Source organism: Acomys russatus, chromosome 11, assembly GCF_903995435.1.
Source record: "Acomys russatus chromosome 11, mAcoRus1.1, whole genome shotgun sequence".
NCBI lineage: Eukaryota > Metazoa > Chordata > Mammalia > Rodentia > Muridae > Acomys > Acomys russatus.
Window position 1 is genome coordinate 47,462,940 of NC_067147.1, and position 23,437 is coordinate 47,486,376.

Here is a 23,437-nt window from a genome sequence, read left to right on the forward strand (position 1 = left end):
TCCATGTGTGCAGTCCTCTGTTGCCCCTAAAAGCTTGCAAGGCTGTGGACAATAGATTTTGAAGCAGTAATGTCAAGAAATCGGGTGCTGGGACTCAGCAGCTAGGAGCATGTACGGCTCCTGGGGAGGACTGAGGTTGGGTTCCATCCCCATGTCAGGCAGCTCACAACTAACTGTCTGTAACTCCAGCTCCAGGGGAGCCAACACCTCCAGCTTAGGCACCAGCATTCACATGGACATACCCACACAGAGACATAATAAACACACACACACACACACAAACACACAAAATAACAAAAACAAAATCTTAACAAACATGCACAGCTACTATCTGTGGCTTTTTTCTTTGTAAATCAAAAGCTACGTTGTCAAAAGTTTGCTTTCTTACGGTCATTTTTTTTCTCCCTTCAGAAGAATGGTATAATTTACTAAAGTGGAGCTGAGTGGCCCCTGGCTCGAGCTCCACAAAGGCCACATTGAATCAATGTTTGCCAGTTCTCTCTGCCTCTGGTAGAGTGGCTCAGCCTGGCTGTTTGCCTAATAAGGAGATGGTTTCTGTTCGGAGCTTTCTGAGACTAGGAACAGTCTTCAGCATTTTTCATGCCAGCGCGTAACAGCGAATTTTTAGCCTAGAGCTATTTCTTTGGCTTCCCTGATAAAGCTAAGAATAGAATTGGAGAAGTTCTGGTTATTACAGATTTTCCATAATTACCATGGTGTGTATGAGCTAGATAGCACTGGCTATCTTAAGAAAATAAGCAATAGTCTTAGATACCATAACAGAACCAACAAAGAGTGAGAGGGGACTAGAAGACGCCGAGGACACCAACCATGACACCTGCACAACTGATATGTGTGCGCGCTGTCCTGACTTTACTCTTCAGCTGCCTTGATAATGTCACTGTCCCAACTGCCTCCAAGTGTCTGACTCCGTCATTCCTGGGCACTCATGTCTGGAAAGACAAGCACTGCCAATAAATGTAATTTTCCTCCCAGAATCTTCCCATAAAAGCATTAAGTATCTATCAAGTGACTCAACTCCCCAACAGACAGCACCCTATCCACTGCCGAGTCTAAGACTCTTTGAACTCTGGACTTCACGTCTTCGTCTCATCGTGTTGACAGATCATTTGTTATTGTATCATCATCTTGACATCACGTCAGTCTAATCATGCCTCCTACCATTGGTAGACTCATCTTGAACTCGATCTCAAAGGTGTGTGTGTGTGTGTGTGTGTATTCCGAGTTTGGCATCTTCACGTCAACAGGGCATCGAAACTCAGCCAAGATAGAACCCCTTCCTTACCAGAAGGGGGTCAGTTTAGCTTTGTTTTACCGGTTGGTGGTTTTGGGTGGTATATGGGAGTCTGTCATTTTAATCTCTTAACATTCATTTATACTGGAAACATTTTTTTTAAAATTTAATTTAATTATTTCTTTCTAAAAAAGGACACCTGGGTGCAGTATAAAATACTTAAAATCTGAGTGCTTTGGAGGTGGAAGCAGAAATGAAATTCAAGGTCAGCCTTGGATACACAATGGAGTCGAAGACATAATGCTTTTTTTTTTTTTATTGCTGTGATTAAAACATAGCCAAGGCAGCTTATAGAAGGAAGGGCTTCTCTTCGACTCACCATTCCAGAGGCATGAGAGTCCATCAAGGCAGGGAATCATGGCAAGAAGTGGCAGACTCGGCGTGGGGGCAGGAACAGCAGAGGGCTTGGATCACGAAGTGAAAACAGGAAGCAGGCAGAGCTAACTCCGAATGGCACAAGTCTTTTGAAACTTCAGAGCCGGCCTTCCAAGGACATGCTTCTTCTGGCAAGGCCACACCTCCTAAGCCTCCCCAAACAGCTACCAACTGGGGACCAGGTATTTAAATATCTAACTATGGGGAATATCTCATCTAGACTGCTATACTGAGACTCTGTCTTATAAGGACCGGGGGAGAGGGGAGCGGGGATGGGGGGCGGAGGAAAGACTAAAATCCTCTAAGACCTCACTGGACTAGAGGATGAAGAAGAGAGCTGCTGAGCAAAGGCTGAGAGCCGCAGCGCGATAAGGAGGCTGGAGGCAGACCTTGTAATAGCTTCCTCTGGTTTCCACTAATGGCTTAGAGTATAAGCATAAGACCCACAAGATAGGCCTCTGTTTTCGCTACCATTCTCCCAAGGACGTGGTATCAGGGACTGTATGCACTCTGGACCCCAGAGAGTGTGAGGGGACCTCCTTTTCCATGGGGTCAGCTCTCATAGTTAGAAAGAGGGTGGAAAAGAAATAACACATGGGGAATCTAGACCTTGCCTGGAAATGCAGGCGTTCCCCTGCCTCCACCCCCCACCCCCTCTATCCCAGGCCTCTGCTTTTTATCCTTAGCTTTCTCCTTCTCAGCCTTCTCCCTGACCTCAGAAGCCTCCAAGCTTCAGACACCCCCTCCTCCTCTCGCTCCTCCTCCTTACAGTAGAGGGGGAGATGCCATCTTTATTCCTAGAGCTTTTCTCATAGAAATAACTCTATGAGCAGTGGTCTCACGGGCATCTGGACTATATACCAAATGGAATTGACCCACTACATTGCAGAAATTCAAGCTATAGTTCTATGTTCTACAGAAAATGTAAAGAAACAATAAGGAAAGCCCTGCTCTATTCAAAATAGAGAAGGCAATTTCCCCCTGAGGTGTCTGAGATTTCCTAGAAGAAGAGCCTGGAAATCTACATCTCAAGAGTAAGACAGTGCTTAGTAATGTGGCAACAGCCTTGATTCAGATTTCTAACCACTGGCCAAGGTTTCGCTGGTTTTTAAAATTTAATTAATTAATTTATTTTTCAGTTAATGTGATTAATTATCTGCAGTTTTAACTTCAAAGTCTCACCCATTTATAGTTTTCTTCTTTTTCTTTTCTTGTTTATCTTTTGTTATTTCCTCCCCTTTCTTCCTCCCTCCTGACCCCCACCCCTCTCTCTCTCTCTCCCTCCCTCTCTCCCTCTCTCTCTTCCCCTCTCTCTACCCCCTCTCTCTCCTTCAGTACCCTTCCCCTCCCCTCTTCTTCCCTCCCTTCCCCTCCCATTTTTTTCTCTTTTCTCCTCTTGCTTGTCTCCCTTTCAAAAACGAGACATCCAAGTTTAATTTTACATTTACCTACAAACCATAGGTTTCAAGCTGATCAAACCACTAAGAACCGTGAAGTCTGGCTGACCATATCTTAGGGCACTGGATTCCAGGAAAAGGTTAGCTACAATGTTAATTACGTCCTTGTTGCTGTGACATAATACTTCACAGAAGAATCTTGAAGGAGGAAAGGTTTATGTCGGCTCAAGGTTTCTGAGAGACCTCAGTTCAACATGGAAAGGGAGACACGGCAGCATCCTTGGTAGCAGCAACAGACGGCAGAGACAGGAAGAAGTAAGAGATAGACCCAAACCAGTGGTGGGTAGCGTTCAAAGGCACACGTCATGGGTGAGCTGCTGCCACCAGCCAGGGAAGCAGAGGAGAGCTGTTCACAGGGTGATGGCCCAGAAAGCAAAGGGTAGGAACCAAACCCAGCTGGGCCCTTCTTCATCTCTGCCTTTTAGTGCTTTTAAAGCCTTCAGATTAGTGGCACAAGCTGGAGACTTCCTTGTGGCGACAACAAGGAGATGAGAATGGAGGGGTATTAAAGGATAGAGATAAGAGATTAGGGGGGAGGGAGAAAAGGCGGGAAAGGAAAAAAGATGAAAAAGAAAAAGAAAGAAGAAAACTGTAAATGGGTGAGACTTTGATGCTACACTCCAGGTAATTACGTTAGAGGAATAAATGACTGAATAAAGCCAGCTAGTGGTTACAAACGTGACTCAATGCTATTGCAATATTCCTAGACATGGAGAGCTTAAGACACTGGTCTGTGATGGGTGAGGGATTCAGACTCAGACTATCTGTCATTTGCCACTGAAGAATAAGGTGCAAAGGATGAAATGAAGCTTCTGGGTCCCCAGATGCCCTGTGTTCTATCCTCTTTCCTAAATTATCCTGTTCTCCAGGCGTTTGAGATTTCAGCCTTACAGATGTTGGATGAACAGTGCTTTAAAAACAATTTATTTATTTTATTTTGCATGTATTTGTGTTTGCCTGCATGTATGTGTGTATGCCATGGACTTGGTTCCTGTGGAGGCCAGAAGAGGGTTTCTTGTCCTTGGAACTGGAGTTATAGGCAGGTGTAAGCCATTAAGTGGATTCTGGACCCAAATCTGGGTCCCCTGCAAGAACAGTGCTCTTAACAGCTGAGCCATCTCTGTGGTCTATGAACAGTGTTTCTATAGGAGGTCAGGAGGTAGACATTTAAACCACTTTTTATACAGATTGTGTGTATGTATGTGTGTGTGTGTGTGTATGTGTGCACACATGTGTATCGGAGGAAAGTTTGTGAGAGCTGGTTCTCTCCTTCTACCATGTAGGAGGCAAGGATTGAACTCAGCTTGTCAGACTTGGTGGTAAGCTTCTCCACCCATTGAGATGTCTTCCCTGCCCCTTTCTTGCAATGCTTTCTTGAGGTGAGTAAAGGGCTGTTGTTTTATGTACCCAGTCAGCCCTAGTGACAACACAGCAGCGGGGATCTAATTAAACCCTGCACTGAGGTGCTCAAGCAAAATATGGGAAGTTGGCTCTGTTTCCCAGAGCCCCAGGGAATGCTACTGTCTGTGCGTATGTGTGCACTACCCACAGTTGATGAACAGATCAGAAGGTCTGCAGAGGTGGCAGCAAACAAACCATCGTCTCAAGAAGGTGACATGGGCACATTTTATTTTGTGTTAAAACAGACCTATTAGTGTAACTTAGTAGTAGTTGTGGAGTAAGAGGCTTCAGGAGCTAGACACATATTTATTGTGTTGAGTGTTAGTGAACACCATTCCTGTCCTGGCTTTATCAAAGCATAACGCTGAGTTATTTTCTCAGGACAATTGGGAGCTGGTACATTTTTCCAAGTCTTGTTATGGTGGTTTGCAGACTCTCAGGGGGAAAAGGTCAGAGAAAGGAGAGAGAGAAAGGAAGAAGGCAGGACCGGACCATGTTTCACTAGTGCTAACAAACGGCAAAGAACCTCAGACTGTTGCCATAATTGGCTGTTGCCCAGCTGTTCTCCAGGTAGCTGCAGCTGCTTGGTCAGCAACAGGCTCTAAACTGCGCATTTTTACTCTTTTTTTTTTTTTTTCTCTTCTCCAAGCTGTAGATGATGGATGATGGTTGGGGTGTGGAAGTTTTCCATCAGGGTGCCTTGGTGATGAACAATTTCCACTGGAAAAATCTATAACAAATCCAGCCCTTTGTCTCTCCTGGTGAATAGAGTTAGGCGTGTATGCATACAAGGGTGAGATTACTGCAGAGAAAACCTTGGATCTGCTCTAATTTATTATTTAGAAGTTGAATTGTTCACAGGTGTCAATATTTGACAAACGACGTGCAAGTTGTAATACACCTTACAGTGTCTGGCATGACAGACTGTTGAAACAGAACTGCAATGACTGCTGTTCAAACTTCAACAAGGCCGACTACTGCGAGCACATCATTTTTCATCTTTTTTCTTCCATCTTTTGAAACATTCTCTTATGTGTACAACGGGTGACCCTACAAGATAGAACTCATATCCCCAAAAGTGAAACAACAACAACAACATAACATAACTGCTCCTAGACACATTATTGAAAACATCTGTTTCAGAATAAAGATGGTGTGTTACTTATTTTCTCATTGCTATGATTAAGTACCCTGGCAAAAACAACTTAAGGGTTTCCTTTGGGTTACAGTTCCAGAGGAAAATGGTCCATCATATTCAGAGAAAGCTTGGCAGCAGGCAGATGAGGCACGGCCGCAGACAAGGACTGCATGGTGGCTGGAGGAGGAGGAGGAGGAGGAGGATGGCTGGTCGTTTTGCGTCAGCGCTCAAAGAGCAGAGAGTAAACAGGAAGTGGGGCCGTGACATTACAGGCCCACTCCAGTGACCCACTTCCTCCAGCAAAGCTCCACCTTCTGAAGGGTTTATCATCTCCCTAAAGCACCAGCTAGCAACCACGTGCTGAGACACAGGACCTCTGGAGGATATTTCTCATTCAAACTGCAAGAGGTAACCATGCCGAGGAGAAAGTCTTTTTCCCTGCCCTTGAATCTGGCCTTATTTGCATATACATATGGCAGACATGATTGTGGGGTTAACAAGTCCAAGCTCACTTCCGGGTTTTGAAAGCCCGTCCCGCCCCCAATCCCTGAGCTTGAAATTCTAGCAATCCCTGGGCTGATTTGCATATACATTGGCCAATGGTCCTTAATTCCTCATGGTGACTTCTTCCTCTCCGGCTTCCTTTCCTTGTGCTATATCTTTTCCTTCCTCTCTTTTCTTCCTGCCTTGTGGTCTCCATCTCTGACCTCAAGCCAAGGAACCTAAGCTCTGCCTACTTCTCTTCTGCCCAGTTGCAGGCTTCTAGCTAGTTTATTAACCAATTAACTGTAAATTGCATAGAGCAAAGTTTACACAACAAATGACTGCAACCAGATTTTGGGGGCAAGTAATTAGCATTAGACTACATAGCACCAGACCAACCTCCAACACACATGTGCAGGGAAGGGGTTGCGCCCTACATTTTATTCAACGCACATAAGATTCAGGAGAGAGTCTAAATATGTCGTATGGGGATCTAAAGAAGGGACTGGTAATATTTGCCTCGACACGAGAAGATGCCATGAGTACATTAGTTCTGAGGGTCACCCCAGCCATGCATGGGTGGAAGTAACAGAGGCAAAGTGCTCAATTTCTCTCTCTCTCTCTCTCTGATCCAGTGAAGCAGTTTCATGGGGTATAAATTTCTGGGCTCCAAAGATTTTAAACACCAGCCACATATTGTTCTGGAAGTTTAGGTGCTAAGAGAGAGAACTAGAGGGGGCAACTACAAACATAGAAGGTTCCTAAGAACCACATCAATACCAAGGGTGCGCTTGGCTCTCTGAAAATGAATTCCAAGTGCAAGTGCTGAAAGTGAAATCTGTTTTATTCTAAAACAGTCTTTATTTCCATGCGTTCCAGGTGGACACACCTCCACTGCTCACTCCCACCCTACCCCAATTCTATTGCAAACATAACACAGGAACCAACTTACACCTTTCCTGGTTGAACTGGAACCGTGCCTACATAGCCAACACCACCTACTGGGGTTGTCAGAACAGCATGGAGTCTGTTTGTTGTCCCTGCTAAGCACAAGAGGGAGGAATGTCTGGTAGAGCTTAGCCTCATTGCCTAAAAATAACGTGTCTTGAGAAAACCTTAACTAAAATGAATTTAAAGTAAGAACTAGAGATCTTCATACTAAATAGGGAAAAGAAGAAAAGAAAACAATAAATTAAGCATTGTCTTGAAAACTGGAACTAAATATTCACTCATTGATTTGATTCTACAAATATTTATTAGTTAGTTGACTTGCTGCGTACTAGTTTTAGCCCTGGGGTTACAATGGTAAATAAGACCCATTGGACTTTGTGCCCATTGTTCATAAAACCACACACCACGTGGCTGAATATATCTTAAACGCAAAACAGTACAGAGGTGAGTGGAGCAAATAAGTGAAGAATGAAGGCTTGGGAGGGTTTCAGGAAGATGTCCTTAGCTCCAGAAACCACAGTTGCACGTCCCAGCTAAAAAATGACATTCCGCCCCAACCCTCACGGGTATGGTAGTGTTCACGTGTTATCACTGCAGGGAGGCCCATGTGGTGAGATAGCTGAGTCACTCACAGGGCAGAATGGGTACAACCCGATGCAACTGTAACAAGATTCTTAGTTTTCATTCTAGACATAAGTGGAAGAGCAGCCCAATTCTTAGAGATCATATTTTTTCCATTAGAGGGGTTATATGTCATCTCATCTCAAGACGACTTGTTTATTCGTGTGTGAATGTGTGTGAATGTATGCAGGCCTGGTGCACACATCCCATGGCATGCTCATGGAGGTCAGAAGACAGTCTGTTCTCTCCGTCTACCTTGAAGGTTGGATCAAATCCAGGTTTTCAAGTTCAGTGCAAGAGTCTTCATTCACTAAACCATCTTGATGAACCCCTGAAATAAAATCAGTATATTTCTGGTTTTTCGATATAGGGTTTTCTGTGTAGCCTTGACTGTCCTGGATTCCTTTTGTAGACTGGGGTGACTTCGAACTCACCTGCCTCTGCCTCCCGAATGCTTGGACTAAAGGCATATGCCACCATGCCCGGCTCCCTGAAAATATTTTAATAGCTCAAATTGATAACCTTTGCCTCACATTTAACACACATTGCATTATAATTATAAAAACATAGCGTTTACTTAATTAATTAAGGGTTTCATAAACCTTTCCAGGTATCTGTCTTAACTTTTTTTTTTTTAAATTTTTTTGTCCCATTCTCAATCTTTGGTTCATGGTACTACATCTCCATGCAAAACTGGTTTTAAATGTTATTTAAGATACTTCCCATGACAGTTCCACTGGCTTCATGATATCCAGAACCCTCTGGAAGATTCCATGTTTCAGTTTCCCGCCTAGCTACATCAATGTGTAGTTTAAGTTAAATGGAACAGAGAGAGAGAGATTGTGAGACAAAAAATGGACTGGACACACACACACACACACACACACACATTAATTTAAAGAGATGTTCCTGATTGGAGGTGACCCAAACCATAAAGAGAACTTCGTCTGTGCCTGTTGGGTCCTCACTAGCTAGGAAAACTACTCAGACAATGAGGCCCCCTTTTGCTATGGTGTCAAAGACTAGGGTGGAAAAGCAAAAGATTAGAAGATAGAGACATAAGGAGAGGGACCTAATATTTTTAATGGAAAATTATCTTTGTGGGCAGGCAAGAGTCCTCTTTTGACACACCAGGAGGCCTGCCTATTCCCTGGAGAACTGGCAGGAAGCACCAAGCCACTGTGTCCAGGCCAATAGAGCAAGCCCCTGTTGATTTCCTAGCATTGTAAAGATTCTGGCCCCGTGCCCCAGCATCCCTGAGAAAGTGATTTCTCAGAATTGTCTGGTCCTCCAGGGATGTGCAAGCGTTTTAAATTGAGTTACAAAGTGAATACACAACCATTGTCCGCCTAGATCAACCCATTCACATGTAGTCAAATGTAAAATTCAGTGTGTTTTCAAAGACACTAAGAATCTGTGGAGCAGTGCGGAAGCCTGGGAGTGGAAAGACAGCATTGTCTGTAGACCTATTATCTACCCACGGCCATTTTGTTTCTCTTCCAAACTTCATGTTTACATGTTGCTTATTATTCCAATCATGATAAGAAGGATAAACCTAGCATTTAGTAACTGTTTTAAATTTTTTTTTTTTTTTTTTTGGTTCCAAGAATGTCACTTAATCTTTGGAGGAATCCTTGAGACAAATTATATCTTTATTTAAGAATGAGGAAATTGAGTCATAAGGAGATTTTTTTTTTTTTTTTAATTACACTACTGGTAAGTAGTTGGTCTTGAATTAGATTTCTTTCTTGTGAGCTGCCTGATTGCTCTGTTTTGACAGAGCTAAGTCAGTATATTGGAATTTAAACACTATAAATATGAAACAATTGATACAGGGCTGGAGAGATGGCTCAGCAGTTAGCACTGACTGCTCTTCCAGAGGACCTGGGTTCAATTCCCAGCACCCATATGGCAGCTCACAACTGTCTGTAACTCCAATATCTGACACCCTCATACAGACATACATGCAGGCAAAACAGCAATGCACATAAAAGAAAAAAAAATTTATAAAGAAGAAGAAAAAAAGAAAAAAGAAACTGTTGGTATTAAGTATGAAATTCAGATGTTCACCTTTAGAAAACATAGAGAACTGAAACGTTTATCATGATGTTGAGCTAACCATATTCAAATCTAACCTTTTTGCTTCTGCCTTTTCCTATTTATTGAATTGTACACTGTATATTTTATCCTATACGTACATACATACATATATATACATGCACTTGCATACTTATAGCAAAGACTTCAAGTTAACAAGGACTGCATCTGACACAGTGTTAAGTATGTGTATCATTGATTCATCATTCATTAGTTCACCAAACAAAGTCAGTGTTTTCTCAGAAACCCTTGGTAGGCACAGTGTTAATTGCTATGTTTAATCTAAGTATTACAATGGTCTTAAATGAGTTTGAGAAACACACTGAATACATTCGTTTTTCCCTTTAATTTTCAACTCGTCCACGTCATTTTGCCTATCTAAGTCCTGTTTCAAAGTTGAAAAGATGAAACAGTTTCCTTTGCTGTGTTTGAATTTATCATCTCTCTCCTTTCAAAGTGTGTTTTGACCATGTTACCATGTTACATAAAACCACAGGGAAGTCTGAGCCCTGTCACTGCCCTGGGAAACACTCAAGCTTCCTGACAGATCCCAGCGATAATTTTCTTCTTCTCCCTTTGAACTTTCCCTGGACTGTTGTGCAGTTAAGCCAAGGGCCTCCAGACAAACCATCAGCATTGTGTATTCCTAGGTGAACAGGCCATCTCATTTTAAAAAGGTACTTGAAAACCACTTACAAAAAAAAAAAAAAAAAAAAATCAGATGTAGGATGAGAACAGTGTAAGAATTGGATGAGTGGTAAAATCCTGAAGTGGGTTCATGCACGTTGCTAAATGGCAGCCTTTTATTCCAGTGTATTCTTAACTTTTAGCCATAACATACTGAACCAACTGCTTGTCTTCTGTACGAACAGTTCTTGCAAGCTAGTCTGGCTCCTTTCTGCTCATGGGTCGCTGAGAACTTGTCTTTTATCGAATGTCTGGATTTATTGAGTACGTTTATCATTTATTTTCAATGGGTCTATGGCACTCTGATATCAACTCCTGTTTCTCAGTTGAAAGCATTGTTCCTTCCCATCCCAGATGGATCACTGGAGTTGTTTACACAACCAATGTCCGGGTCCATCTCCACTCTGGACTACTCACAATTGGCACCGTAGTCCCTGAGCACGGGAGCCTTTGGGAAACTGACGGTCTTCAGATATGTGCACCGGAAGATATTCTTTCATTAGACTCCACACTGCCATAAACACGGAGAAGTGTCTGCCACCTAGAACCTAGCTCCATGGGACAGTATGATTAAGAACACACGTGTAATATAGTTCAGCACACAAGGAATTAATACTTCGTGAAATCTTATTTCAAAATTCAGAGACCTGTCTTTCAGAGATGTCGGTTTATTTCAAGTCAGGGTCAACATGGCAGGCAGGAGAAAACGAACAATTTGAAGAGGGACGGACAAACATTCCCAAGCAAGAATAAAGCCAGGATGGGGGTGGGAACTGAGTTTGTGAGTTTATCACTCAGTCCTTTGTGAAGGTGTCGGCTGATTTGAGTGGAGGAGTCCACCCTCCCCCATTGCATGGTGTCCTAGGCACCAGCTAAGGCCTGAAAAGCATTCTACACTCGCTCTTTCACAGCTCTGTCGTCCTGAGCTGGGCGCTTCCTCTAGCAGAATAAAATAACAAGAGCTCAGAACGACCCGTAGGGGATGCAGCCGGCCCTTGGGAGCCTCTTTTGTTCTAGGCAGTTAAAACTAACACACAGTGAAAATAAGACACAACTCAGCGTCCATCTCCCTCTCCTCCTTCTAGGTCCCTCCTTGCTTTCATAAAAAGCGATGGATTCATCTTTGCATGTTTGCATCCCCCGGGTTGGGTGGGGGCTGGGGAAGTAACAAGCCATGGGAGGCGGGCATTGTAGCCACTGCGGGGTGGGGGGGGGGGACATCCTTATTGTCAGTCCTGGCTGAGGTGGCAGGCTAGAGCATCTTGGACTCCCCATAGCTCCTAGCTGGCTACCAGGGTTGTGCAGAGAGCCGCTCCAGGTTCCTGTGGCTGCAACCCGGGGTTGCGCGACGCCGCGCCCCGCCCCATCGTCCCTGCAGCCTCGCAGGCTGCTGGGCTTTGTGGTTCGCCCGTGCCGCTGGGCCCCTGCTGGGGGTGTCGTCAGGAGCATGTGCAGACAGCAGCCCAAGGTAGAGCGAGCGTGCCGGGCAAGCCCTAAGACTTGCCTGGCAATGCCATGTTTGTGTGCGTGCTCTAACTCGGGGAGAGCAATTAGGGAGACGGCTCCCCGGCCGGACTTGGCTCATGTTTTCTTGTTTCTGTTTCAGCCTTCAGGATAATTCCTTCAGCAACGCCGCTGTGACTGAGTAAGTGATTCTTGCCATTACAATCGACCTGCATGTAGGTCTCAGAAACAACTATGGGGAAGGTACCCCGTTCCCAGCCCCTCTTCCCTGGCGATGCATTGTCTCCTAGAACCCGAGGCTGTGAGGCTGGCAGCGGCGGGTGGGGGTGGGTGGGAGGGGGGCACAGACTTCACACAGGTTGCAGCCAGTTTTAAAGCAGCTGCTGGGGGGGAGGGCGGGGGACGACGACGCGGCGCGGGCGGGGAGGGGGCAGTATTAAACCTAGCTGATACTGCGGGAAACTCCATGCTCCAAAACATGCGATCTGGAGCTTAGCTTTAAAAAAAAAAAAATTATATGACATGTCAGGAAGCTTGGTTGTATTTTGCCAACATGAGTGTCAGTTTCCATGGCGTGCATGCTGTGTACATTTGCCCCAAATAGATGGATGTGAGAGAACTGGAGTTTAATTCCAGCATATTTAAGCAGGGTAAACTTATCTTCTCTGTGTGTGTACAGATTTTTAAGACACAGTGCGATAAACTTTTCTAGATGCCTTTTGTCATTTTTTTTTTCTTGTCTGACCTCAATGATGCAACCGTAGAAAAATGCCTTACCTGATGCTGGGGGTGGGGGGTGACTAACAACAGTTCAAAGTGGAGGGAGGGGAATGGTGTTTTACTCAAGGCCAGCCCACACTGGTGTGTGTGTGTGTGTGTTTGTGTGTGTGTGTGTGTGTGTGTGTGTGTGTGTTGATATTTATAGTGCTGCATTTTTTATTCTGGTCATCTCTTCCTTAATATTTTGTCAATAATATAAATGAATGTGGAGTCTATTTAGCTAGCACTGTATGTGACTTACATATATATAGCTGGGTGTTATAAACTGTATGCATTCCATCTAGCTATCTTATCATAGGGAAATTCCTGCTTAACTTCTGGGATCTTTTGGTAAAGGCACTCTGGAAAAGCTTTGTAGGAGGGTGTGTGCGAAGTTGTGTATTCTGCCACATTAAGAAAGCATGAGTTCCACACAGAGGCTGCACGTGACTTGGGAGCTGTTTGCTAAAGGTACCCGAACAGCTAAAACCTTTGGGTTTTTAATGCTACCATTGTCGCAGAGACTTGGAGAGGGAGGGTTGAGGTTCCACTGTGCTTCCTGGGGCCTCTTTCCCAGGCGCCTTTGTTCGTCTGTTTGCTTGGCTACTGTCTTAGCCTCACACTTTGAAAGTCTCTTTAAAAGTCAGACCAGGTTGACTTTCAAAGATGCGCTATAGCCTGCCCACTGGGACCCTGGTCATGGTGGTGACATTGCCCTGCCTCTCTGCTTTCCTGTAAACGATCTGTGGACCAAGGATGAGGCCTGGATTTCCTGGTTAAGTGGTCAGGTATCACCTCTCTTTTCTCCTGCTGGGCTCCCTGGCACCACATGTTTTCTGGGCCTGATTCTTGGGAGCCTTGTGTGGCTAAATTCCTAGAATCAAACACCGTCACAGGCCCAGGCACTTCAAGATGAGGACTTTTAGTTCCAGATCTCATATGGATTGTGTGTGTGTGTGTGTGTGTGTGTGTGTGTGTGTGTGTTATGGTTAAATGATGGGGAGACTGTCATGTCTCGTCCTTGGATATTCCCCAAGGAGTTTTGATTGCATAAGGTCGGGTTGTTACTTCCAGAGATGTGACAGTGGTTCCTTTTAAAAGGCTGTGAGTAGAGACTGGAAAGCCATATGGGCTAATGCAAAAATCCAAGGAACTTACACTGTGCCCAAAGTGTCACAGGTGTGACGCAGCTCAGATGAGGGGCGTCTTGAACCTGTGGTTGTCAAACAGAACATTTTTTTCTCTTCTCCTCTCAGTAATATGAACCTATTCTTGGATCTGGGGGCCCAGTCCTTTCCCAGCAGGATCAGAGGGCGCTATTCAGACACACAGATATAGCAGGTGTCCCAGAAGTGTCTGGGTGGGATGGAAGTCCGGCTGAGGGGCCCCTTTCCTCTCTGATGTTCCTGAGATAAGCAAAGGTCCTCTGCCTCCTCTCCCCATCCTCCCGCATGGCCTCCTCCCACACCACTGAAACCCCACCCAGAGAGGCCTTCCTTTGAGTTAAGGCCTCTGGTATTGGTACTTATTAAAATGGAAATTAAAAACTCTGTGCTTTGGAAGGCACATCCAAGTCATTAGTGTTTCCTATGAATTATTTTATCAGATAGCCCAATCTGAAAGGAAGCTGCTTGGCCAGCTGTGTGTGTGTGTGTGTGTGTGTGTGTGTGTGTGTGTACGTGCGTGCGCCTGTGTGTGCACATCGTGTATGAGGTGCCTCTGGTAGTCAGATCCTGTGTCTCCTTTTATCTTGCTCAACCCCATCTCTCAGGAGCTCAGAGTTCATAGATGGGTAAGACTGGCGGCTAATGCGCTCTGAGGATCCTCAGTCTCCATCCTCAATCCTGTGGCGCCATGTGTACCACCACTATGATCAAATTTAAAGTGGTCGCTGGAGATCCATGCTCAGGTGCTCATACCTGAGCATAAGACAACAGCCAATTGAGCTGTGGCCCTGTCTTCCCAGCTGGAGGAGGTTTTGGAAGAGTCAAAGGAAAGTGGAACCAAGAGTCAAGGACAGACTCCTCTTCTTGGTTTCCCTCAGGCCTTGGGAAGCCTGTGCAGATCTGGGTGTATTTGAATCAGTTTGATATACAATTTTTTTTTCTTTTTCCAACATCAGAGTGACCTTAGCCTTTTCACCATGTCTGCGGCATCTTTTCAAGATGTGTTGTTTTTAAAGTCTCTTTCTGGGTCACCAAATTTAGACCGGTGCCTCACTTGCAAAAGTTCTGACCAGTAGCCTCTAAGCATTGCTTTACAAAGCAAATGGATCACCATTCCCTGGAAAAGGATCTTGTGAAAAATATAGACTCCTAGACTAAGAGAGGACTCGGGATGGGTTTTTGGATTGGAGTCGGGTCAGAGCTGGCTTGGGTTCTAGAAACTGTTAGATGGAAACGCTTTAGGAGCCTACTATTTAAGTGGCTGGGCAGTGGTTGAGAGCGCCGCCTGCTCTTCCGGAGGTCCTGAGTTCAATTCCCAGCAACCACATAGTGGCTCACAACCATCTATAATGTGATCTAGTGCCCTCTGCTTCAGATAAACCACTCATATATACAATAAATAAATTAAAAAAAAAAACAAAAAACAAAAACAAAAACAAAAAACCAACAACAAAAAAATAAAGTTTACATTACAAGAAGCTGGAGAGACAGCTCAGTGGTTAAGAGCACTTCCAGAGGATCTGGGTTCAATTCCCAGTACCTATGGGGCAATCACAACTGTCTGTAACTCCAGTTCCAGGGCCTCTGATACCTTCATGCACACATATGTGCAGGCAAACACCAACGCTCATAAACTAAAAATAAACAAATAAAAGTTTACATTACAGGGCTCGGGTGTGTGGCTTGGCACACATGAAGCCCTGGGTTTGATTCCAAGCACCAACTAGAATTGGATGCTGGTGAATGCCTCCAGCACTTGGTGGGAGAGGCAGGAGGACCAGAAGTTCAAGATCATCTTTCACTACATAGGAACTCAAAAAAAAAAAAAAAAAAAAAACCAAAAAAAAAAAAAACCAAAAACAAAAATCAAAGCCCGCCAAACAACTTTCCTCATCACACATAAGTTTACAATCTACCTTCAGAGTTGTATGGGGTTGAGGCAGGACGAGGTGTGATTCTGCTCATCTCTGTCAGGCAATCCAGAGAGCGCTGATGCAGGGGCTTCTGGGAAATTCCTCAAGAGGTTGCATCGCTGCATCTTTGCCATCAGGGGGGTGTGGTGCTGCAAGCGGAGAGAAGGCATTTCTCTTTCAGCCCATCAAGCTGGGGCCTCTCTTCCTGTTTAAACAGAGAATATAACTTCTTGTGGACATGTCTTTCGCTCGTATTATTCCAAGAAGTCTGGCTCTCCTGTCTCCTGAGCCTCTGGGAATTTAGACTGACAATGTCATGTGACTTCTGTCTGTGGGCTTAGCGGTATGGAGCAGGAACACGTGAGAGCCTCTGGAGTAAAGCCTTGGAATCTTGGGCAATAACTTGGCCTCCCCGAGACTGTATTCCTTCCTAGCCGTCAGGCTGGACAGACAAGGTGGGGATGGTCATGTGGGCTGTGAACCGCACACTCCTTTTTTGTTTTGTTTTGTTTTGTTTGTTTGTTTGTGCTTGGTAGACTGAGAAAACATAAAAGAGGGAGAAAAGACACAGCTTGGAGCTGTTGCAGAGAGGTCTGGACAGCCTCAAGTGAAGAGCACTGACTTAGCCTCCTAAGAAAAAGCTACTGAGGAATAAAGTGCTGGATGTGTCTTACACGGTTTGTTGTTGTTGTTGTTTTTTTGTTTGTTTTTGTTGTTGTTTTGTTATTGTTGTTTTTTCCTTTTCACCATGGCCAGCCATAAGAAAAACATTCTCCATCACAGTTCAGTCACACACAGACATGTGATTTCAGCAACTTCCAGGAAGCAGCTGTTAACCCTGTCTGTGCTGACATTGTCTAAGCACGCCGGCCATAAAATGTTGGTGGCTCTCCACTTCGTGGAGACCCACTGTGACAGTGCACAGTCTGAAGAGCACCAGGGCATGGCACATTATTGTAAGACTTTTGAGATTTCCTCTTGCTGAATGCGTAACTGCTTACAAATGTTTACACAACAATACCACGCATCCAAACAGCCGTTTCTGAACACACCACCACGATGGGCTGTTTCTTTTTATGAGGTTTTTCTTCTTCTTTTTAAAGTCAGCATCTAAAGTAGCAGGTTTGCTTGCGGCATTCTAAAACATCTTTAGTTTTAGTCAGTCATCTTCCTCTATCCCTCCCCTCATTTCTCTGACCCTCCCTTTCCATGTGTATACCACATATATGTTCTATTTTCTTTCCCTCTCACAGACCTCTTCTGGTTTCCCACCCTCTACCCTACTCCCCTCCTCTACAAATACACATATATAAAAATTAGAAGTGAGGATCCACATCTGTAGTGTTTACTTTTCTCAGCCTAAGGGCTATACCTTGCTTCACAGGATGTTTTTCAGTTTTGAGGACCTAAGGGGATCATAGAAAGGATTGGCTTTTCAGCTCTCCTGTGGCTCTCCAGTATCAGAAGTGAACACCGAGCTCAGGTCAGCTGGCTGCCTAGTCTGAGTGGAAGGTCTTCCAGAAATGGAGAGGCATGCTAATAGCTTTCCAAGGCAGAATCCATTTTTATAGCTGGGCCACTATTGTCCCTTCGTAAGGCCCCCCTGGACAAGGATAAAAAAAGGAGATGCTGATTGAGTGGTGCTCAGGAAAGAACCTGAGACATGTACTGCAGCCGAAGAGCAGCCGTGGGGCCTGTACTTGTGTCTCCTGAGTGGCAATTGGCACTTTGTTGAGGAGATATTTCTGCTTTACTAATTTGGTCCAGCTTTATGGCCCAGAAGGCACCTTCCCTTTTGTAGGTTCTGGAGCTGAATTTCCATTCTCAGGCCATCATGCTTGGAGGAGAAAACAATTGTTAGGATTCTGTTACAGTCTAACAACAGTAATTCACCGAGCAGAAGCACATGACTGCCAAATTCCCAGGTAGCGTTACTGAACTCCGGCCTGGGACTGTGGGCTGAAGCCTAGTTCTCACAGGCGAGAGTTCATGGTTTCTATATTCTGTGGCCTTTTTCTATTTTACTATTGGGAAACAAATTGTCATTCACATTGCAAAGCCCACGTGAACTAGGTGTGAATACTGATGACGAGGTAGAATGTAAAACTTGGGAGCTTAATTGCTATTTTTCATGAGATAAATAGAATGGGGTTATGGGTAGTCAAAGCCATGAGAGAGCAAAGGAGTTTAAATTTTTCAGTCAAAGTGAGCATTTTGTTAACTCGGCCAACTTTCTTTCATTGCCGGAAGGAACAGAATATTCTCTTAGATAAAGAGGGTTCAAGTCTGTAGGTGGTCTTTGTATAATTCACTACAAAAGCCATAATTTAAAAACAGGCCGTAAGAGAAGGGAACAGGAGCTTTCTTGAGTTAATTTGTCATCTAATTATACAGCATTTCCAGAGATGACTATTTAAATATATTATTGGATGTAGCATAAGTGCTGTATTATATTTGCACATATGTGTTTATTTGTTTTATTTTTGCCTACTCACTATGCTGAATTTCTCAGAGCAGGATCCAGATCTTTCTAAAATCTGGTATCCTCTAGAAATATAATGTTTGAGTATAGATATGTCTAACTTGCCTGAATCAACAACAGAAAGAAGTAGGGAAGAAGGCAGTCAGCACTTAATAACTTCAATAGGCGTTTGACATGGCTGTCACATATTTATGCCAGTGGATTGGACATTAAAATAAAAACAAAATGAACAGGTCGGCCCTTAGCCCTAGAAAAACATAAGACACATTGGCTCAACTCTTCTCGTCACTGTGACGTGACAACTTTACCAAAACAACTCAGAGAAGGGTTTATTTCGGCTCTTGGTCTGAAGACATGGTCCATCGTTGTGGGCAAGGCACCAGGCAGGAAGGAGCCTGAGGAGGCTGGCCACATGGTATGTAGCCAGGAAGCAGCCAGAGATGAATGCTGGAGTTCAGCTCACTTTCTCTCAGGCTATCTCTAGCCCCATGGAGTGCTGCTGTCCACGATCGGGCTGCGTCTTCGCACATCAATTAACACAATCTGAAAGTCCTGTTAAGTTGACTATGAACCACCACAGAAGGTGCATCGAGCCCCTGGGAGGCAGTAAATGCCTGTTTCAGCTGTTTATGCTGCTCGGTTACTCCCCCTAGGGAGCAGAGACATTCTTTTTAATTAATTAATTAGTTTATTTATTTGTTCACTTTACATCCTGATCATAGCCTCCTCCCTTCTCTCCTCCTGGTCCCACCCTCTCTCCCTCCCTCTTCCATCTTAAATCAAGGATTCTCTGAGGGTCCGTTGGAAGCAATTGTGGTTGTTTTATAAGTATCGTTATGTCTATAGGTGTTTCACGCAATAAGAAAGCAACTCAAAGGCTCTCAGGGGTACAAGAGACACCAAAACCCAAGGATAAAGAGGAAACATTTACACCTTAGTATGAACACAGTCACAGGAGGTGTGTGGTGTGAATCTGCCTGGGAAAGTTCCAGTTCAGAGCTGGTACCAGCTGGCTTTGGCCATTGAAGGGTGGATAGGAGTGGAAGATGGAAAAATGTTCCAGGGTTCAATGTGGAAGAGCCAAGACCTTTTCATCAGGTTAACTAGGAAGTCTTGTGAAAAAGAAAGATGAAGTCCAAGGCCAGTGGTTGCTGTTATGGCATGGGGGCACAGGACAGAGTGCCTGAGGCAGAGGCTTATGGGAGCTCTTCTAGAGCATTCCTCTTGGTGCCTGACATCCCCATGCTGGGAGCACCTTGGCGCTGGTGAGGTCAGATCCTGTGAGCTTAGACCAGTGGTTCTCAACTTGTGGGTGGAGACCTCTTTGGGGGTTGACTGACCCTTTCACAAGGGTCCCATATCCGATAGCCTGCATACCAGATAACTTACATTATGATTCGTAACAGTAGCAAAAGTGCAGTTATGAAGTAGCAACAAAAATAGTATTATGGTTGGGGCCATTACAGCATGAGGCGTTAGGGAGGTTGAGAGCCATTGGTTTAGGCCATGTCTGCCGTGGTGTGGAGGTGAAGAGTCACAGCTGGTTCAAAGCTTCTAGCTCATGCCTAAGCATATTGGTATTGCGTCAGTTGCCCATCTGACATCAGAAACTGGAGCTGGTTGTTTTTCTTTGGTGAGACAGTGGTGAGGATCATTGCACTTGATGGTTTCTCCATGCTAATCTCCGTACAATTCTAGGTTCTTGTTGCTTCTCCCGCAACGGGCATTTGTGTCTGACAGGCTGTTCCCCCTCTTGCCTCAGGTGTGACGAAGACACCGTCTCTTTCCATGAAGACCAGGATGACTGCTCTGGGCTCAGGTATGTCTCACCGTTGGTTCTGATTTGTGAGCGGGAAGAGGTCATGCTCATCTGCTATCTCTTCTTTCGACTTCAAGCATCTTCTTTCTGGCGTCCTCATCTTCTCCGGATAGTTCCGAGGGTCAGCGTTCAGATCCCCAGAACAGAACCTTTTAATTGGGAACTTCCCTGCTAAATTTGACATCATGCCCATTGTTATCCATTTTACTGAACGTCCTGGAATTCATGGTTGAGGGTTCCAGATTTGAACCTGAATGAGGAACGAATGTTCCTGTAAAAGATGCTGTTGAGTCCCTTTTCTCTCAGTGACTCAGCTCTGAGGGAACACACACATTTGGGGATCTTCTACACCAAGGCAGGATTCAAACTCCTGGTTAGGGAGACTTTATCACTTGGCTTTAAAATTGTCTAGATGATTTGCCTCCTCGCCAAACAGACCGGTGTTGTAAACTCTCTTTGCCAGTAGATTGGAAACATAAACGTCTTGAACCAAGGATTTGGCCAAAGAGACCGAGCCCTGTTCGATCACTCTGGGAGTGTTTGAGTTAGCCTGTCTGCTCCGTGTGCTGTTTAACCACAGAACTTTAGACTCTTCATCTACAAATTTGGGATCTCAGTACCTAACCTGAAGGTCTCACATTGTGATTGCGGGAGGAAATAGGCATGTGTGAAAGCAAAGCATTTTCAAGTGAAGACTGAGAAGGGAAGAATGAAATTCATGGGGGGCTGTACTCAGTTCACCTAGGACCCTGTGGTCAATGCCCAGTACTGCATGAAAAAGTCCTGGTGGTACAAGTCTGTACAGGATCCGAGGCTCAAGGTCACATTTGAGTAATAGTGAGTTCAAGGCCAGTCTGGGATACATGAGACCTTGACTAAAAAATAAATAAAAAGAAAGGAAAACAAGAACGGCATCCACATTTCTTGGGGGTTCAGGCCTATAAAATTGCCTGCGACTGGGCTCCCTTTGAAAACAGCGTGGTGACTCTCGTCAGCTCTTTTCAATACAGGCTTATTTTGTTTCGGGTGCATTCTAAATCGGGTCTTTTCTTCTTGCAGAGATGAAAACAATAAAGAGAACCACCCACAGGCGGGGCCTCGAATAGATGAACTTGCTCCACCCTCCCATGATGCCCAGCGGCATGTAGAACAGACCCTGCTGGTGGATGGAGTGCTGAGACCCAGTATGGGCAACTTCAAGTCCCGAAAACCCAAGTCTATCCTCAGAACCGAGAGTGGCAGGAACCACGGAGAAGGCCAGGTACAGCTCTACTACCAGGCCGTGGCTATGGAGGGGGCCTCCCTGGTGCAGGGGCACAGCAGTGTAGCGGGCTCTTTGCTGCGTGTGCGAGGTCAGCGTATATGTGGCCTGGGATGCAGCAAAGGCTTCTTAGGCACAAGGTGCTCTGAGAAAGCTAATTTTCTGGCACCCATTCAACTCCACATTCTATTCTTTCTCCATCCTCTCCTCCCTCTCATCTTCTCCCCTGCCACCCTCCCCTCTCTCCTTCCTTACTTTTTGAGATAGCATCTTACATAGGCTGGATTTGAATGTCAAATGTAGCTGAGACTGACCTGCTGCCTCTGCCTCCACCAGCCATGAGCACGGGGTGTACAGATGGGCGGTTTGTGTGGGGCTGGGGCAGGGTGTCAAAGCGAGGACGCCATCTACGATAGGCAAGCATCCTACCAACTGAGCGGTACCCTCAGCTCCAAGCTGGCATTCTTAAAAAGGAGGTTTTGATCGGAAGTTACGCTGTGTTCTTTGGAGAGGCGTTGGCATTCATGCAGGATGATGTATCCTTTATGCAGTCTTGGGGAGCCCACTCAGCAAAATTAGGAGCCTCTCTTTGATCTCAAGCTAGTCTCCTTAGGCCAAAGTGGAGAGGCCTTGGATGAGCCGTTATGCATGTGTGTTTGTTGTGTTGTATTCATATGTAGCATTTGCTTTTCTGAAGTCAATAAATATTAAAATGGATGATGAATGAATACTTTGCTAATAAGCTTATATACATATATATGTATTTTTTAAAATAGGGGTTTCCTATGTACCTTAGGCTGACCTCAAAATTGCCAGCTTCCTGCCTCAGCCCCGTGAGTGCTGGATGACAGATGTATACCACCACCATACTAGACCGATGTTCCATACGTGTGAATCTTCTCTAGTTGTCTAGAAATGCAGGGGGGGGGGGACCCCCAAACCCCAAAACCAACCAAACAAAAAATTTAATAAAAAAAAATTCCTGATAATTTATATTCTTAGGAGATACTCAGTAACTGTGACCTACTGTCATCACAGCAGGAAGTCACATTGCCAACTCCAAGATTACGTTCATATGTACCAAACATTACCTTTGGAACATGGCCATTCCGTGAAGGTTAGTTAGGTTCGATTGTTAACACTTAGTCACCTAAAAAAAGTAATGCAGGAGGCTCCAGGTGTGGTAGGTTAATTACATATCCCTGTTAATTCTGACCAGGTGGTGTTCCTGAGAGAACAGCCATGGTAGTGTGGCCTATGTGACTTGATTTGATGTGGCTTTGCAGTTTTAGGGTTTTGGCATCGTGACCTCTTGGTTGGGTCTTCCATTTTCCAGTGAAGTGCAAACACCCGTTGCATTGAGAAGCTGAGAGTTAATTATCCCAAGCTCCTGCTTTCATTGTGGAGAAAGAGGCAGGCATGTGAAGTATCACTCCTGTCCGACATGCTTGAGACTCTAAATCCATTGCAGCATCTCTCTGAGAGGGAGGGTTATGCTTGGATGCAGGTTCCAAACCGACTGGTCCTTGGGGGGGTCGGGATCTGATCCCGCATCCTTCCCTAGGGGGACCACCTGTGACACTTTAGGGTGGCCAGCCACTCCTCAGAATGCCTTCCTTCTTGCTGTTTTCTAGTGTGGCCTCAAAGAAATCACACCGTCCTTGTCACTTGTAATAACGTAGCAATGGGGCATGTAATTCCCAGCCTGTTGCTGCAGCTCAGGAAGGTTAGAGGAGCGAGAAGAGCTAGGGAAAATGCTCACTTGTAACTCTGCATTGCAGTCCTGGTTGGAACTTAGACCTCCCCAGCAGAAGCTAACTGGCCGTTCTGATTCAGTGAGCTTTGTTCTCAGATGCAACGCGGTAGGCAAGATATCGGTTACCAAACGGATTTTCCCAACTCTGTATCCTGGTTAAAGAGAAGACTGTTTATTATTGAGCATATACAAGTAGTGTGAATTTTTCGAATGTGGGTGAGGTGGGCGTGGACAGGGGTAGAAGGGATGTGGTATCACTCTTAAGTGTTTCTTTCAGGTTCACGTAAACACC

The 23,437-nt window shown here is 44.9% G+C and overlaps 1 protein-coding gene across 3 annotated transcripts in view; it reads left to right on the forward strand.

Annotated features, from left to right (window-relative positions):
* Positions 1 to 11,999: 11,999 nt before the first annotated feature.
* Positions 12,000 to 23,437, forward strand: part of Fam13c (family with sequence similarity 13 member C) — a 111,348-nt gene continuing 99,910 nt past the window's right edge. For all 3 annotated transcript variants that reach the window (XM_051153200.1, XM_051153201.1, XM_051153202.1), the window contains exons 1-3: positions 12,000 to 12,170; positions 20,072 to 20,128; positions 21,188 to 21,389. In XM_051153200.1, coding sequence (XP_051009157.1) covers positions 12,109 to 12,170; positions 20,072 to 20,128; positions 21,188 to 21,389 — 321 coding nt within the window. In that variant the 5' untranslated portion in view covers positions 12,000 to 12,108. The remainder of the gene's footprint in view (positions 12,171 to 20,071; positions 20,129 to 21,187; positions 21,390 to 23,437) is intronic.